This window comes from Dasypus novemcinctus, chromosome 1, assembly GCF_030445035.2.
Source record: "Dasypus novemcinctus isolate mDasNov1 chromosome 1, mDasNov1.1.hap2, whole genome shotgun sequence".
NCBI classification, from domain to species: domain Eukaryota; kingdom Metazoa; phylum Chordata; class Mammalia; order Cingulata; family Dasypodidae; genus Dasypus; species Dasypus novemcinctus.
The window spans coordinates 76,307,881-76,326,874 of NC_080673.1; the positions used below are offsets into that span (position 1 = coordinate 76,307,881).

The following is an 18,994-nucleotide window of genomic DNA, read 5'->3' on the forward strand; positions in this document are numbered from 1 at the left end:
GACAAATTCTTTGCTATTCCAAAGAAACCACACGGGAGTCCAGTGTTGATCATGCCTTTATTATAAACATAACCCAGTGGGGACAGGCCAGTGTAAGCTCTGGCTACTTACAGGACCCGGTGGTGGCGAGCCAGGAGGTGCCCTGCTTCATGCCATGCTCCGCCACTTAAGAGACACGGTTGGCTTTCATAAGGTTACAGACAGTGGGAGAGAAGGGTTGTTAGTTAACATTTACCAGACCTCCTGATTATAATCACAGGTGTTCCTTCCAACTTACATCCAGCTCCCTGTTTATGAGGGTCACGAGGCTGGCCAGACCAACCCGTCCTCATTTCAGGGCCTCCGGCTCCCAGAAACGGCCCACATTTACCCTAATATCCCCAAACAGATGAGATCCTTCTCTCTCCTGAATCACCACAGCACTTTATACTTCATCCTAGAACAGGGGTTCTATAACTTTTTTGTTCCACATACCCCTTACTAAGTCCACACTATACTGTATATTATTTAATATATCACACTCACACCAACACATCCCCAAGAAAAATATTTTCTTGAATTTCAGTTCAAACTCCAGGACCCCTTTAAGAATCCCTGTTCTAGAATCTCTGTGTCTATTGCCGCAGGCTTTTGCCCAGTGGCCTTAGTCTCACTCCACCTTTTTTTCCCTCGGCCTCCCCCAGTGCTGGGGAGAAGAGCACTGTGTCTTTCTCTGTTTGCTTTTCCTGCACCAGCCACGTACAACACTCTGTAGGCGCACAGTCTTGAGTGTGTGTGTGTTATAGACCCAAATACTTTATATAGAACCAAAATAGGACATGGCCCAGATTTAAGTTATATTATATACAGCACATATAATAGAAAGTTTTAGGCTGGCTTTGAAAATAGAAACTGATCCCGGGCAGATGGTTTGAAATATCCCACATAAGCTACCAAAGGGCTATAAACTTGAGAGAGCTAAGAAGCCATCATTAACACTTTTTTTTTTTTGGTTTGTTTTACGAACTTAAAGAAACAAACGAACTTGTTAAATGGCCTTCAACGCTTCAGGCTTTTTGCTACACCACGGTGAAAGACACCATTAGGCTGCAGTGACTCTCCCTCTTTCCAAAAAGGAGCCACGCACCGCGATACCCGAGAAGCGGGGCAGCGCCCCCTGCCGGTGCCTTCGGAGCCGCCGCGGCCCCACCCAGGCCCGCGGGAGCCTCGGGGCTCTGAGCGCGGCGGCGAGACCGAGTGGGAGGAACCGGGCCCCACGCAGGCCAGCCGAGGCCGTCGCCGCGGCGCGGGGCAGGGCCTGCGCGGGCGCTGGGCGGGCGCCCGGGGGCCCGGGGGCGGGAAGGACCCGGCGGGGGTGGGGCGGGTCGGCTGGGCCGGGCCGAGGCGGGGCGGTCGTGTTTCCGTTGCTCGAGAGCGGCTGCCCGGGTCCTCCTCGGCCGGCATCCCCGCCCTCTCCAGCTCTCCGCCGCCGCCCCGCGCTGCGCCGCTGCTCCTCGGGAGGTTCGGGGCTGTTGGGTCCCTCTGTCTGGGTGAGTGCAGGCCTAGCTCGGGGAGGGGCTTCCTACGGAAGGGGGAGAGGGTGCTGTGCGCTGGGTTCCCGCGCAGGTTCGGCCGAGACCCCAGCCCGGACCTGAGGAGAGGCGGGTCTGCGCCGTGCGAGGACTCGCGGGGCGCTCCGGGCGCCTGGGAGCAGCCGCAGCACCGGCCGTCGGGGAGCGGGAGATGCGGGGAGCCTGGCTCTCTAAACCAGCGGTGTCTCTGCTCTCTTGCAGTTCTGCATCTCCTCCTCCTCCCCTGAGAAATCGCCATGGCACAGGTAAGACCGTGCGCCCCCGAGCAGCGCCCCGACTCACCGAAGGCTTTGTAAGGAGCGTCAAAGAAGTTCTAGAACTTTTCTGAAAGCCCGAAAAGCTTAGGAGTGAAATGAATCTGCCCTCGGAAAACCTCGTACACCTTTCAAACAAGAAACCCTTCGTCGCTTCTCCCACCCCTACCCCCTTCCTGTGTCCGTCCTTCCCGCGGTGCGTTCGGGCGGATGAAGCCAGGTGATAGAGCGCAGCCACTGGTGACGTGGCTGGATTTTCTGTATTCCCTTTTCTTTTCCTTTCTTCCTTTATTTCCTTTATTATTTGAGTGAGTTTATTTGAGCAATTAATAATTCATGGATCGGGCAACATTCAAACCGCACAAGGAAAGGAACTCCCCAGCGCTGCCTTTTCTTGAGTGGAAGTGTAGAAGTGGGCCCTCCCCAAAATCCAAAAAGAGAAGCTAAAATTAGAGCCAGCGCAGAACAGTTCATCACCGTCATGTGAGGCTACGGCGTATTTTCTTTTCGGCTTTATTTTTAAGCCAAGTTTCTGTATTGATGGATATTGTTTTTTTTCCGGAGGAGTTTAAGCCCAAATTCACTGGAAGGAACTGTTCCTTTGTCGACAGTGATTTTTTTTTTCCATGCAAATTATTAAAACGAAGAGCTGCTTTATTTAAGACGTTAACTTGTAGAACGAGTTCTGAGTTTGTCTTAAGACTCTTTCGGAAGTTGATTACCTAATATTGGTTCCTTTTGGGCAGTTTTTAAATATAAGCGTAGGAGAAAGAAAATAATTTAATTTATATAGCGGTCTTTAAAAATCCGTTATAAAATCTTTTGAGAATAAAATATATTCGTGTTTAAAAACTCCACTCCAAAACTAGTTTCACAGATCTTGGCAGTCTAACTGGCATATCAGAGTTTAGATACTTTTTTTAAAACAAGTGTTTTAACTGCTCAAACAATGCCCGCTCTCATTTGTAGTTCACTTTATATCAGATTGATTTATCAGAGCTGAATAAGGTTTCATAGGGCTTTCCAAGAGAAAATGGACAGATTAAGATGAGTTGGTAACTTTATTAAATTTATACAGTACTTCCATTCTTACTTCCCCTTTTGCACTTAAGAAATCTTGCAATAAAACAATTCTCATATTACTTTAAGTGGAAACTTTGGTTTAGGTTTTCCTCATTATAAAGATACTTTTGTGTGGAATTAGCTTTCCTTGCATAAGAAATATTTTTCCTGTCTTGATTCGTGGGTGTGGTGATGTACATGGTGATTTAGCACACATCTAAGAGTAATTTCATTTATCCTTTCTCATTTGGCTGTTTCTTGAGTTTCTTTTGTAAGTATACCCTGGGATAGCTGAGGTTTTTCAATCAACTCCTTTTAATTACGCAGACTATCTACCAAAGCTAATATGTGAGAAGATATTATTACTTTAAATGAATGTATTTTCCAATTGTGGACATCATTTTAATTTCAAAGAACGTTAATAGTGTAAAGGCCCTTATAGACTCAAAACCTTGGAGAATGGTGGCATGCAGGATAAAGTTATGTACACAATCTTTATCACAATATAACACTAGGGCTGGGTTTTTTTTGTTTTGTTTTTTTTTTAAATCAAAACCACAGTTGGCAGTCATCATAAAAGTTACAAGTTAGAAAAGATAGCATTGAATTTGGTCAAGATTTGTTATTAGTTATCCTTGGAAACCATGGTAATAAAACATTTCATTAAAAACTTCAGTATTAAGATGGAATTTTCTTTATTTAACATTTGATGGTGTACAGAATGCCCAGATTATGGAATCACACTTTTACTGTCTAAAATTTGCTTCTTATACAAATGTTACTGTAGGAAAGCTGGTGTAGCTTCAATGTTACGGTTTCAGACGGTTTCTAAGGCAGTACGTTTTGTTGACTTGTGGAAACAGGAACAAGAGACCTCCTCCCTGGCTTTCTGGAGCATAATGGATCAGATTGCCGAGTCTCAGAGGTGCATCTTTCAGCAATTTAAAATGCATTGTTTAAATATTAATGTCTCTCATCATTGAAAAATTAAAGTCTTCTTGCTTTAATTTCCACACCACCTGATTTCTTGTGTTTACTTATGTGGGATAACTCTGCCTACAAAAATCTGGGAACCAATTACTGTATATGAAGATCAGGGGCATTACCTTCTTATCAAGAATTTAACCAGAAGGTGTTATTAGTTGACTGATTTTTGATAGATACTTTGGAATTTGTTTTATAAAAAGTATTACCAGGGATGCTGTACTCTCCTGCATGTTTGTGTTAATATTTATTTGCATTTGAAGTGCATACTTATACTGATGTAGTTTTCTCCAGTTAAAGTTTGCTCTAGTCTTCTCAGGGTGGTAGGACAGAGCTGTGGCAAAGAGGGTACTGGGAACTACACAGAAGGTGATTTATGTTATCATGCTGGGCAAATACAGTCAGAGCAGGAGGGAGGCATTTGAATGGTAATCATGATTTGAGCTCTGTCCTTCTCTTTCTGGTCCTAATTCTAGGCCATTGAAATATGTGAGATTCTACTTATTGCCTGCTGTGAAGGAGAGAGAGAATATTCTAAAGTGAGGTTTCCCATTCCTTCTTAAAGAGAACATATTGGTTAACTGCATTTTTTCCTTTAGCACATACAAGGAAAATAAAAATTACAAATGTGTCTGAGATAAATCATGCATGCAAACAACTCTTGGACAATATTTACTTTTGTATACATTTTAATCATTCATTCAAACATTCATCTAATTTTTACATAAATTTGCTAAAGGAGTAGTAAATTATTATGATTACTGGAACAATAACATTTTCTACTACGTTAAGTTCAGTACAAACTAGTTCAAGTTATTTACTAAGAAGGGCCAAAGAGCTGTTAAGAATTGCCTGCATTATCTATATGAGGAAAAATGTATACACATATTTTTATATATGATATATATGTGTGTGTATATATATGTATATATTTTTTTAGTATTGAACCCGGGACCTCCTATGTGGGAAGCCGGTGCTCAATCACTGAGCCACATCAGCTCCCATGAGTTGGTTTTCTTGTTTATTTGCTTGTTGTTTGTTTTTTTTGTTTTTAGGAGGCACCGGGGACCAAACCCAGTACCTTCCATATGGGAAGCAGGCACTCAACTGCTTGAGCCCCATCTGTTCCCCAGGAAAATATTTTTGAATCCTTTCAAAAATTTCTTTTTACAGTAAACTTTTGATTATACACATGTGAATTTTGATTTTAGGTCCTAGGGTCATTCACTCAATCTGACTTACCAAATTTTGGGTTGGATTTCTTAAAATGGGTCCTGAGCTATTTTTTCTTTTATTGCTCATCTTGACCACCATTTAACTGTGAGCCAAATTATGTCATAGATACCAAATATGAGTACTTAAAAGTGGCCTTGTATTCCTTGGTTTGAAAAAAAATCAAGAGTTGGATATATTTCATACACAAATGATCCATTTAATAACGTTTAATCTGTTTTAAGTTAAGGCTTTAATATCTTTCATTTTCATTAAGATGATGAAAGTTTAAAAATTCAGATTTTGGGGCAGTCTGACCTTAATTTTATTTATAATTTTGCTTTAAAGGGGCAATATATTCAGGGCAACAGGAATGTCATGAAGTCAAAATTAAACAACGTAATTTTCCACTAGAAACTTCATGAACATCAGAGTTATCGCCCTGGTATGTATTTAAACTGTACAAGATTTGAGTAGAAATTATTTTGATTAGCTTAAAATCATTGTGTCATGATAATTTACAAAGGAGTTAAGCAGAGCAAGCAGGCTCATTGTAAATAAGTAAAATTTAGATGACAGTCGTTCCAGAGGATTTTGATCACATCTTTTCATGCCACTCACTCTTTTATTTTAAAAATTTATTTTTATTTATTTTACATAAACAGTAAAGGGGATTCTCATATACCCCACTCCCTCCCCCTCCCACACTTTTCCACATTAACATATCCTTCATTAGTGTGTGACATTTTGTTACAATTGATTGAACACATATTGTAGCATTGCCACTAACTGGATTATAATTTACTTTATAATTTACACTATGTGCCATGCAATTTTGTACGTTATGACAAAACATATAATGGCCTGTATCTGTCATTACATTGTCATACAAGACAATTCCAATGTCCCAAAAACCCTCCCTTATTACACCTATTTTTCCCTTTCCCTCCCCTCAGAACCTCTGGTGGCCACTGCCTCCACATCAGTGATAAAAAGTTCTTCCATTGCTATAGTAACAATAAGTCTATAGTAGAAAAATAGTAAGTCTACTCTAGCCCATTGTTCCTTCCCCAGTCTTGAGGATTTGGGGACGGTGATGCCCACTCTGCCTCTGATTGAGAGGGGGCTTAGAAACATGGGGCATAATGGAGTTATCTTGCTTGCAGTTGCAGACTGTCTCTGTTCCTTGGGATGGGCCTTGTCTTGGTCCATCCTTGTGAATCTCAACAGAGTTGCAATACCTATTCTCCAGTTGATTGGACTCACCCAGGACAACTAACAAGGTGATGATGATGGATAGCCATTTACTTTAAGGTCACATCTCTGGGGCATGATTTATTCTTCAGATCTTAGATAGGGGTTACCTTCCTACTCACAGCCTGTGTTACTTGGAGTTAGCCTTTCTCAGTTTTTGAATACTTTAAATCTTGTCTTCATTTTAAATTCTGGGAAAGAACTAGAGTCAAAACTGCTTGGCTGCTTTGTAAGTTACTGAGCATTTCACTGGAATTCAGCAACTCTCAATTCCCATATCTAGCTAGCATCCAGTGCCCCTCAACAGACCTACACAGTTGGTCAAGATAGTTATAGGTGGATATCAGTGAATTTTTTTTTAATGACTTAGGAGTTTAAAATTTAAGAAATGTAACACTTTTACATCATAGACCCATTTCTGAAATAAATTTTATGCATATCTATATACTATTTCACAAATGTTAGTTGATTTTTAAAAAAGTTAGTGATCCTGAGACCTTTGCTTTATGGGTTTATTTTGAACTCAGCCTTTCAAGTGTAGTAGATCACATAATGTGTGAATATATAAGCAATGGGTTAATTAGAAGGAACTTGTATTCCATTTGGCTTCATCTCCTTGGATGCCAGTTCCTAACTGATCTTTTTACTTTCTATTTGTGCATGCATTTGTGAATGTGTGAAGCTTTTGAGTTCCAACTATATGCCACATATTGTTAGACATGGGAAATAAAATGGGAGCTAGAACTAAGTTATCATGTAGCAGGTCCATTGTCAAACCATTTTTATGTATTATCCACTACTCATGTTTTTGGAAATAAATGTTAACATTTCTCTTTCACAGAAGAGGAAATTGAGGTTACTTGGCTGGCATTAGTTGTATGGGACAAAGGAGGGATTATATGTAGAGGCAACAACAGTAAATGTAAAATCTCAGGGATGTAAAAGAGTTTGGCGGGACCAGGAACTTCAGGTAGTGCGTTATTGCTGGAGTTTAGCTGCAATCAGATAGGGAGAAGGAGCCCTGTCTTGGAAGGAAAGGGGGAATCCAGTAAAACAGACAAGAACCTGAGCTGAAGAATATGAACAATTTTGTAGGTAAAGGAGAGCTATTAAAGAGTTGTACGTTTGGATGTGCCAAGGTCAGATTTGTATTTAACAGAGATTCCCCTGGTACTAATATGATGGTTGCATTTCTGGAGCTACAGAGATGTGAGGGGAAGGGTGGGGTTTTGAGAAAGAGAAGAGAAGGGATGCTGGATGTTGGAAGACCATTTAGGAATCTGGTGAAGTAATACCAGTGAGATCCCAAGGACCAAAATTAGGCAGTGGGTGGGAGTTTAGACAGGAGGGCATTCTTTGGAGAAACGTCTATTCACATCTATTGTCCACTTTTCAATTGGGCTGTTTTATTTCTTTGTTGAACTGTAGGATTTCTTTAAATTCTGGAAATTAAATTATTCTCAGATATGTGGTTTCAAAAAATTTTTGCCCATTGAGTAGGTTGACTTCACTTTTATGATGCACAAATGTATTTAATTTTGATAAGGTTCCATTTATCTGATTTTTCTTCTGTTTCTTATGCTTTGAGTGTAAACTCTTAGAAAGCATTGCTTTCTAAGCAATGCTTAGAAAGTCCTGGGAAGCTTCCCTACATTTTCTTCTAGGAGTTGTATTGTTCTAGTTCGAATATTTAGTTCTTTGATCCATTTTGAGTTAACTTCTTTATATGGTGTGAGGCAGGCATCTACCTTCATTCTTTTGCATATGGAGATTCAGTTTTCCCAGCACCATTTGTTGAAGAGACTATTCTTTCCCAATTGAGTGGACTTGGCACCCTTGCCATAATGGGAGGATTTATTTCTGAACTCTGAGTTCTATTCCACTGGTCTGTATAATCTGTCCTTGTGCCAGTACCATACTGTTTTGATTACTGAGGCTTTGTAATAAGTTTTAAGATAATGAAGTGTGAGTCCTCCAATATCATTCTTCTTTTTCAAGGTGGCTTTGGCTATTCAAGGTCCCTTAGCCTTCCTTATAAATTTGATCATTGGTTTTTCCATTTCTGCAAAGACGGTTGTTGGAATTTTGATTGGGATTGCATTGAATCTTTAAATCTTTTTGGGTGGGCTTATATCTTAATATTTTATCTTCTAATTCATGAACATGGAAAGTCTTTCCATTTATTTAGGTCTTCTTTTATTCCTTTTAGCACTGTCAGTTTTCTGCATGCAAATTGTTCACATCTTTGGTTAGATTTATTGCTAGATATTTGATTCTTTTAGTTGCTGTTGTAAATGGAATTTTTTCTTGATTTCTTTAGATTCTTCATTACTAATGTACAGAAACACTACTAATTTTTGCATCCTGATCTTGTACTCTGTCACTTTGCTGAATTGCTTTACTAGTTCTAGTAGTTTTGTTGTGAATTTTTCAGAATTTTCTATATATAGACTCATATCATCTGCAAAAGGGAATGTTTTACTTCTTCCTTTCCAATAGGGGTTCCTTTTCTTTTTTTTTCTTGCTTACCTGCTCAGGTTAGAATTTCTAATACAATGCTGAAATAACAGTGGTGACAGTGGGCATCTTTGTCTTGTTTTCGATCTTTGAGGGAAAGCATTCAGTCTTTAACCATTGAGTATGATGTTAGCTCAGGTTTTCATATATGTCGTTTATCATGTTGAGGAAGTTTCCTTCTATTCCTAGTGTTATAAGTGTTTTTAGTAAGGAGTGCTGGATTTTGTCAAATGCCTTTTCTGCATCAGTTGAGAAAATGGTGGGTTTTTCCCTTTGTTCTATTAAGTGGTGTATTAATTGATTTTCTTATGTTAAACCAGATAAATTCCACTTAATGTTTATAATTCTTTTAATGTGCTGTTGGATTTGGTTTGCTAGTATTTTGTTGAGGATTTTTTGCATCTGTGTTCATAAAGGATATTGGTCTGTAGTTTCTTTTCTGACTTTGGTATGAGAGTGATGTTGGCCTCTTAGATGAGTTAGGGAGTATTCCCTCCTCTACAATTTTTTTGGAAGAGTTTGAGCAGAATTGGTGATAATTCTTCTTAGAATGTTTGGTAAATTCCCCTGTGAAGCCATCTGGTCCTGGGCTTTTCATTCCTGGGAGGCTTTTGATGGCTGATTCAATTTCTTTACTAGTTACTGGCTTATTGAGATCTATTTCTTCTTGAGGCAGTGTCGGTAATTTGTGTGTTTCTAGGAATTTCTCCATTTCATCTAGGTTATTTTCAAAGAAAAAATTTTTGGTTTTTTGATTATCTCTTGTTTTTTGTGCTCTAGCTCATTTATCTCTATTGTTTATTTCCTTCCATCAGCTCACTGTGGGTTTAGTTTGTTCTTTTTCTAGATCCTCTAATTTTGAAGTAAGGTTACTGATTTGAGATACTCTCTTTTAATGTAAACATTTACAGCTATAGATTTCCATCTGAACACTTCCTTTGCTGCAGCCAATAAATTTTGGTATGGCATGTTTTCATTTTCATTTGCCTCAAGATATTTCCTAATACCCCTGCTGATCTCTTCTTTGACCCAACTCTGAGACTTCATCTGATAGCTGCCACTGACAAACATGCACCCAGTATGCACACAGGGGCCCCTCTACTCCGGAGCAGGGCCAGGGGCCCACAATGGCAGCCAATGTTGTCTCCACCCTGTGTTGTGGGAAGGGTGGGCGAGTGGCCAGCAAGGATACCAAGTGCTGCTTTTAAGGCTTTCAAAGCCGTGTTTTCTTAATTCAGCTTTGAGCGGTTAATGCAGTCCTGTAACTGCTTTCTGTAGTTTTGAGGAAGATTATTGTATTTAAGATTCCTCTGCTGCTTTTATTTGAGGGGGTTGGAATAATGGCTACCCTCAGAGCTGGTCCCCAGTGATCTGAAGTAGCTGATCAAAGGTAGGGATTTGACATCAGACCATACTTCCCTGGGATTTGGAAGACAAGTTCTTTTTTATCCCACCCTGGCACCAGGAAGCTTGAATTACGAGCTGGAGCTCCAGTTCCCACTGTTTTTGGCCACAAGGCTTGGAGAGTGGGGATGGTGGCTGCTCTGCAGGCAGGGTGAAACTCACTGGTCCTATCACACTTTACCAGCATCTTCCTTCTGCTCCTCTTTGGATGCTGCACAGCATTCCCCTAGTGTCTAGAGGTTCAAAGTGGTTAATTCAGATAGTTCTTGACAGTTCAATACTTGTTTTTTGGAGGGACTGATTCCTGGAGCTTCCTACTCCACCATCAACCTATAATTCTCTCTCAATTCTTTTTTAGTACAGTGACAATGAAAAAAATTTTTGTTTTTGTTTTTTAATGGAACCTGGTTGTCACAGGAAATCTTATGTAGGGTTCTAAAATGTATATTAGGTAAGACCTGAGCTGCTCTGATTGGAGAGGGGAGGCAGAATTATGCCCATTTGGCCTCCCCTCCTTCTGACCTTTCTGGGTTGCCCATGAGTATACCTTTCTGCTAAAACCTGGCCTCCAAAGAACCAGGCTTCATAATTACTTGTAAGTCCTTAGCAGTTGCTTAGCCATAGGAGTTTGCTTCATGATTTCCAGCTCCAAATTAGTATTATGTGGAATGTTGGGTGGGTTTTTGATTAAGTATTGATTACACAGAACTGGAAGACGAATTTAAAGAGGACTTATTCCTCATCTGTGCCTTCAGGAAGGCTTTATTTAAAATAAAGGTGAAGGTTCTAGACAGGTGAATGTTTTCTGATCCTTCTTCTTAAAGTTATCTGTGTATTAGTTTCCCTCATCTTTAATTATGTGTCTAGAAATGTAACCCTTCACTTGCTTTTTGGTTTAATTTTATAAATTTTATTTTGGCATTTTATTTATTTGGCATTTATTTTAGAATTTTTAAAATCCACCAAAATTATAGAGCTAGAGGAATGGTTATTTTTGAAGGTGATAGTTAAAAGAGTGAATTATATGTTTTGACCACGTCTTGTCTCAGAATATATAATTATCTTGGTAGGCCATTGGTATCATGGGGTAACGGGTATAGAAGATGCAGTGAGGATAGGTGAAGGGAGCAGTATCTAGAATTAACCTGGGTAAAGTATGCCTTTAACTTAGATCTCCAAGGAAGCATTTTGACTTGAGGCTAGTGGGGAGTTCCTTATAGGAGACAGGGAAAGACCTCTTGAATGAGTCATCTAAAGTCAGATTTGCTTAAGTTTGACAGTTTAATGTGGACAGTGATGGGGTTTGGACAGAATGACCAAACAAGGGTTCTGCCCTTGTGACTCACGTCTGTGATTCACCCCTGGCCTCTTCCTACTACTACGTGGCTTTGCTAGCCTTAATGGATGACTCTTATCATATGGAATGTGGCAAAAGTGTTTCCCAATTTCTAGAAAGCTCTTTAAAATATGGCCAGCAGCTATTTCTTCTTCATGGTTAGTAGCTAGATTCTGAGGGCACTTCTCTTCCTTCCATCGTTCGCCTCATTTCTTCCAGTCCCGGGGGTCAGATGTTGCTTCTCTTTAAGGCCAGTCCGTCCTGTCTCCTTTCTGACTTGCCTTCTCCCCTGTTTTCAGTGTCTCTCTCTCTATAGCAACTTCTACATAACCTATAAACTAGATCAAGTTTTTGTTTTTTTGTTTTCTTTTCCCTAAAGGGGGACTTTTCTATCCTGACTTCCTGTCTCCTGTTCCCCTTTGTCCTTTCTTCACAGCCTGGTTTTTTATTAGTTTTCTCTGTTAGCATGTTTCTTCTTCTATAAAATGAGGTTTCACTGAGATGATCTGCCCCTCAATTCACTCTTCAATCTCTTACAGTCAGGCTTTTACCCCACCTCTCTACTTTTGCTTTGGTGAAGGTCACCACAGACCTAGTTGTCATATCTGTAGACTGTTTTTGTTTTCCCCTCTTACTTGATTTCCCTGTGGTACTGGACACTGCCTCTTCCTTTCCTCTTGGAATATTTTTCTTCTTAGGCTTCCATGTCATCACTCTCTTCAGATTTGCTCCTTGGTTTTATGGGAATGTGTATAGCCCAAGATCCACAGTCCCATGACCTATGTTCAGGTCCAATCTCTGCTATTTGTTTGCTAGCTCGTCACTTGGGTGAGCTGCCAAACCTTTTTAAGCCAATGTGTTTCTCATTCCTAAAATGGGATTTCTCTGAGATGATCCTTGTGTTGCTCGGTGCACAGTGTGTGGCTCATCGCTGCACTTGCAGGTGTAGCTGCCACTCCAGTTGGTAGGGGGCCTTCCCTTCTCAATCTCCACTGGCTCTTCTTTCTGCCCTGTTGATACTGCCTTGTGTGGTAGCTTCCTCTCATGCAGCATCACTTGCCACCTATGTTTAACAATAATTCACCAGGCCTGCTTTTTTTCCAGTATGCCTATGGTGGTGAAATGCAAAATCAGCCATCCCATTCACCATCCGAGAAATTAACCAACCTAAATGATTCCCTTCTCCCTTCCACCCCTGTCTTTTTTTTCCTTTCCATTTCTACTGCTCCTGGCTTACACCAGATTTTCCTTACTTTTTTCCTGTGTTAGTAGTTTTTAAACATTCTTCCTGTCTCCACTCATGCACAGTCTGTTCCATTGTCTCCGCTGCTGCCAGAGTGACATCACTGTGCAGAGCTTACATTCTTCTTTGTTTAAAACATTCTCCCAGGACTTCCTGTTGCCTACAGAATGAAGTCCACTCTCCTTAGCATGGTTTTCCAGTTCTCTTCTCCCCTCGTTGACCTTCCCTTGTTTATTTTCCTTTTCAGTGTTAGCTCTTGTTCCAATCTGTTGAACTACTTAATGCTTTGTCCAAAATACCAGATGGTTTCATTCTTCCATGTCTTAGTGTGTGCTGAAATACCTTCCTTCACTTCTCTGCTTTCCTGAATATGTCTGTGCAAATTCACAATCAACTTTCAAGATTTCTGGAAGTCCTTCCGATTCTTTTCTTTTCACCCTCCCCCAATCCAGTCAGTTGACTACTCCTTTCTTTATGTGCCCATATCACCCCTATCAAATTTCTGTGTGTACATACTTAACTGTACTTGATTATCTCCCTTTTTTTCTTCTATTCCACAAGGACCATTACTCTTTTTTTTTTTTTTAGTAATTAATGTAATGGTACATGGATGGCTACTCAAAATGGTTGTTGAGTGAGTGAGTAAACAGACAGGTGAACTTCCATATGTGTTATGGAAAAAGGACGGATTAGTTCTACATTTCCACTTTGAGAGAACATGTGATATTTTTATGGTGGTATTGATGGTGTTAATTGATTGAAGTGGTCTTACTAAACTGACAGTTGTTCAGTCTCTTGAACTAATGGAAGGAAATTTATTAGTTTTCATGCCTCTGTGTTCTTTAGATGGGCTGGAAATAGGGATGACCTGGCTATGGGTGGAATTCCCATTTGGTAGAATGAAGAGCTCTGCCTTAGTTTCACAACCAGACCCATGAGACAAGTGGGAGAGAGGCCATCTCCCCTCCCCTTTTCCTAGTTGGCTACAATCCTTTGTTTAGCCCAGAGACAGGGAATGAAGGCTGCACAACCAGTCAACACTGTGGGGCTAGGAGAGCAAACTGAGAAGCATTCGTCTTCTCTTGGAATGTAATATTTGGCCTCATGATGTTAACTCTTGATTCTAAGGAGTTTCATGAGCTCAGGGTTTCCTGTAAGTTTTCCCATAACTGTCTCTACCTTCTGGCTCCAGGGGTGCCACTTTTTTAAGTGGCATTAATCAGTGTTACTAAAGAAGAAGCTCCCTGAGCTGACATGGAATTACTTTGGTGCTTATTTCTCCTCTGATGCTTTGTCCATGGCTATCTTCCTTTGTTGTAATTTTTAAATTTGATTAGTTTATAATATTATTGGTAGGTGCAGTAATTGGAGCTGAAGTGAAAAATAATTTTTTTCCTTGGTGATTCTGTCTGTACATTCATAATAAAACATATATGATTATAAACTTGATATCCCTCCCACCCCTTTTAGCTCTGTTTCTCAGTTTCAGATGGTAGCTTAACAGAAGTTTTGAAGGACTTTAAAATGATGTATTGATAAAAATAGATGCTGGGATATCCCTAAAGCCACAACATCATAGTAATGTTTTCTCTGAGCATATGTAGATTAAACTAACCATATAAAAGGTACAATGTAGGCATTACCTTGTGCAGCATATAATTTAGAAGCACAGTCATTTTCATAAGGATAAAAAATTAGTGTTTATTATTAAAACTTTCTGATTCTGAAGATCTAAATATTGTATACTTTTATTGGAAATATTAAAATATTTTAATGATTAAAAGTGCTATGTGTATATATATATGATAAAGCAATATAGAACAGAAAACTTTATAAGAAAGAGTATCTTCCAGTCTACTTTTATAAAGTTCTGAATTGCAAGATTGATTGTATTCTTCTGGCCTGCCAGATATCTTTTGAGCCTGCCAGATATCTTTTCAGGCTCTGCTGGGTTATCTTAAAATCTTGATGTGAGTCGACAGAATCAGGACTTACAAGAAAAGTTATGTAATAAGAGCATTGCTTAGAGTCGAGTGCCCAGGGTCAGGCATCAAAGTTTAATGCAGGCTGAGCATGCTCTCAGGTCAAAGTGGTTAGAGATGTAATGGGAAGGACACCTCAAGAAACAGCCCTCTGTGAGCCAGGAGGTATTGCTGGGGCTTGACCACAGGAGGTGATGCCCAAAGCCAAGGAGCCTTTGGAGCCAGCCTTTCCACTAGCGGTAATGCAGGAGGGCCAGGATAGGTGCTTGGTCAAATAGGTCCTGCTAATGTGCAGTAGGAAAGGTCCACTTCCCCTTTGAAATGGCTTTAAACATCTCATCAAATGGTATATTTTCTGTTTTTTGTTTTTTTAAAAGTAATTTCCTTTTTTTAAAGTTTTTAAATTTTATTAGTTTTTTTCTTCTTTATTTTCTTTTAAATGTTACATTAAAAAAAATGAGGTCCCCTTATACCCCCCACCCCCCTCACCCCACTCCTCCCACATCAACAACCTCTTCCATCATCGCGGCACATTCGCTGCACCTGGTGAATACATTTTGGAGCACTGCTGCACCACATGGACAATGGTCCACATCGTAGTCCACACTCTACCCCAGTCTACCCAGTGGGCCACGGCAGGACACATGATATCCAGCATCTGTCCCTGCAGCACCACCCAGGACAATTCCAAATCCTGAAAATGCCCCCACATCGTCTCTCTTCTTCCTCTCCCTACCATCAGCAGGCAGACTGAAAGTGATCCATAGCAACTGGCTTACTGTTTGCTATTTGCTTTGTCATATTAGTCACGATATGAATAATATCAGTGTGTTTCCTTTCTTAGGTTGTGAAAGGCGCTGTGACTGACTTCCCTGGATTTGACGAGCGGGCTGATGCAGAAGCTCTTCGGAAGGCCATGAAAGGCCTGGGTAAATGCAGCCACTTTGTCCTCAAAATGTGAAATTTGTGTTTTCAAACAAAATTGATTCATAGCAAGAGTAATTATAGAATATTTTGATCTTAAATTTATGTAGTATTGAGTATTGAGATAAAATAATAACCATCCTTAGTATCTGTCTTTAGAAATGAGCAGGAAGTTAAATTCAGCCTCTTTGCTTTTTAGCTTTCTAGCTTCACAACTCTGTAGTAGCTAATGGAGTAGTTAAGCAGCATCCCTGAGAGCAAGCAGCTGTACAGTTCTTTGTTCCCTATACTCAGATATCCAGTTCTTGTTCTGCAAGTCTCTTGCTTTTGACTTGACTTCTCTCTTCCCAGCCTCCTTTATGGCCATTGAGAAACTGCTCATCCTGAGGGATTATACATGTAACTGATCTCTGTGTCCTCAGGTTCCTTCTGTCCTAGTGTCTCATGTGTAGGGATTCACCTTATTCAGACTCAGCGCTGAACTGGTCATTCTGCATTCTGGCCATCATGTGAGATGTTCTATTTTAGCAGGATTTGGTGCAGGCTTTCTGGCCAGACCTTACATAGTGTATTCCCAGTAACTTCATCAGGCTAATCACATCTTACTTCTTGTGTTCTCCGTGGATTATCTGCTATTCATGAAAGCCCTGGATTTTCCTACAGCTGAGTTTTTCCTTTGATTCTAAAAGTTTGTCCTTCTTCCTTATATCACTGCCTGTCAAATCCTTCCATCCTTCCAGACTGTTTTGGATGTCACCTTCTCCACAAAGCCTTTCCCGAATCTTTCTTCTACCTCCCCATCAGCTAAAAGGACCTCCTTTGAACCCCATTTAACACCTGATGCTCTCCTGATGTTCTTTTCATAGTCTGTCTGAGCTCACAGGTGTATGTTTTTATATTTTACATGCTAAATTGTCTTACACTTGAAGCCAGGATCTATCTTTTTCCTCTCTCAGTCCCCATAATACCTACCACATCATGCCATGTGAATAGTAGTTATTTGAGGAACTACTTCTTGTATGAAAAACTATGTGCAGTTTTTAAAAAGTTAGGTATATTTTTCCACCTACTTCACAATATATCCAGTAGAAAACAGTTGGAATATAACATTTGATACATTGTAAATTTAAATATATATAGTAATAATGTACTTATTTTATTAATATTTCATATGCTCATATAGAGAAATAAGGACATAAATGACTGGGGAGTAGGTTGTAGAGGTTATTGGGAGAGTGGGGAATGCCGGGAATGAGATGTAATTGTCTGAACATAAATTGGCAGGCACCGATGAGGAGACCATCCTGACTCTGTTGACATCCCGAAGTAATGCTCAGCGCCAGGAAATCGTTGCGGCTTTTAAAACTCTGTTTGGCAGGGTAAGGCCACACACTTAATCTCCAGGTAGACTGTGAGAACAGCTGTAAATTTTAAGACTAGTCTGAAATAAGTGGCTTTGCTTTAGCTTTAATGTCAAATAATGTCAAATAAAATGTTTGGTTTTAATCTCAAAAGTCCTTTCAGGGCTGCAGAGTTTCATTTAGCTTATGTGCCTTCCTCCTTTTTTTCCCTACTTGGAGATACCAAAGGACTATCATTCATATGTAAGAAGAAACTCCTTAAAATGTCTACCTGGTTAACAGATACGTATTTTCTGTGAATTAGGATCTTCTGGATGACCTGAAATCAGAACTGACTGGAAAATTTGAAAAATTAATTGTGGCTCTGATGAAACCCTCTCATCTTTATGATGCCTATGAACTGAAGCATGCTCTTAAGGTAAAAGGATGAATGAGAGGAACATTTCTGTCTTGAGGGATATTATTTTGTTTTTGTAATTACTCCACCTTTTTATGTTTTAAAATATATGAATTATTTTAATGAAGGTTGGTAAGAGGACAAAAATGTGTTGGAGGCAAAAAAGAGAATAGGAGGGATAAAAAACTACAAATATATCATCTAACTGTTTAGTATAATTAATAATGCTGGCTATTAAAATTTTAATATTTTCATAGCTTTTTATATTTTTTTGTGCTGGTTTTCTACTTTTGAGATGTGTTTTTAAAATGTTACAAATTGGGTATTTTATTTTCTTACATAAAAACTTGGCCTGATGAGGAAACAATGATAGTTTACCATTTTAGATTAAAAAATAAAACTTCAGGGAGAATTTTCAAGATAAGTAATATTTGCTAATACCTTTTCCTATTTTCCTATTCTTCTAAACACTAAGAAATCTAAATGCTTAAGTGAAGTAGCTGATTAACTTTATATAATTTCAGTATTAGCAAATAAGTAAATGTGTACCACCTTCACTGGTGTTTAGAATATTGTTTAAATAGGACTGTATTGGAAAGCGGATTTGGCCCAACAGATAGGGCATCTGCCTACCACATGGGAGGTCTGCAGTTCAAACCCTGGGCCTTCTTGACCCGTGTGGAGCTGGCCCATGCGCTGTGCTGATGCGCACAAGGAGTGCCCTGCCACGCAGGGGTGTCCCCCGCGTAGGGAAGCCCCATGTGCAAGGAGTGCACCCTGTAAGGAGAGCTACCCAGCGCAAAAAAAAAGTGCAGCCTGCCCAGGAATGGCGCAGCACACACGGAGAGTTGATGCAGCAAAACGACGCAACAAAACGAGACACAGATTCCGGGTGCTGCTGACAAGAGTACAGGCAGTCACAGAAAACACACAGCAAATGGACAGAGAAAGCAGAGAAGGGGTGGGGGTGGGGGCATTGGGGAGGGGAGGCAGGGAAGGGGAGAGAAATAAAAAATTAATCTTTAAAAAAAAGAAGATAGGACTGTATTTAATCATTTGTTTATATTTATGAGACAGGAAATACTCAATCCTTAATGGTTTTGAAAGGGCAAATTAAGATTGAATACCAAAGAAATAATATAGCTCACGGTTCTTACTTAATGGAGTGGAGGGAGGAGAACGTATATGGAGTTAGGAGTTTTTGTATCCTTATTCTCTTCATTTTCCTACAGTGAATTTTTGGGAATAAATGAAGTCCTAGGATATTAAGAAAAGGGCATATTTTTTGTAGAGCACATATGAACTGTTAGGAACAGTTAATATGTAGCATTGAAATTCTGCCAGAGACTGAACATAGGTTTTTTAATGCTTGTTTTTTGGTAACAAATGAAAATATAAAGTAAAGTTTAAACATGATATCTTTTTCATTAACTTCAGCTATATAGTTGTTAGTATTTTCTGATTTAGCAGTATAGATATTACTTTCATAATTA

The 18,994-nt window shown here is 39.7% G+C and overlaps 1 protein-coding gene and 1 long non-coding RNA gene across 3 annotated transcripts in view; both read left to right on the top strand.

Moving 5' to 3' along the window:
• Window positions 1-1,347: 1,347 nt before the first annotated feature.
• The window catches only part of ANXA5 (annexin A5), a 31,637-nt gene continuing 13,990 nt past the window's right edge, over window positions 1,348-18,994 (top strand). Inside the window, exons 1-5 of one of the 2 annotated variants that reach the window (XM_004474676.4) lie at window positions 1,348-1,529; window positions 1,773-1,816; window positions 15,664-15,748; window positions 17,028-17,122; window positions 17,409-17,522. In XM_004474676.4, the coding sequence (XP_004474733.2) occupies window positions 1,808-1,816; window positions 15,664-15,748; window positions 17,028-17,122; window positions 17,409-17,522 (303 nt within the window). In that variant the 5' untranslated portion in view covers window positions 1,348-1,529; window positions 1,773-1,807. Of the gene's footprint in view, window positions 1,530-1,772; window positions 1,817-5,489; window positions 5,529-15,663; window positions 15,749-17,027; window positions 17,123-17,408; window positions 17,523-18,994 lie in introns of those variants that run through there. The other variant, XM_071214888.1, reaches the window with a different exon arrangement.
• LOC139438896 (uncharacterized) lies at window positions 3,765-5,494 on the top strand. The gene is made up of 3 exons (XR_011648688.1): window positions 3,765-3,812; window positions 4,348-4,410; window positions 5,432-5,494. It is a non-coding gene; the product is annotated as an uncharacterized lncRNA (long non-coding RNA).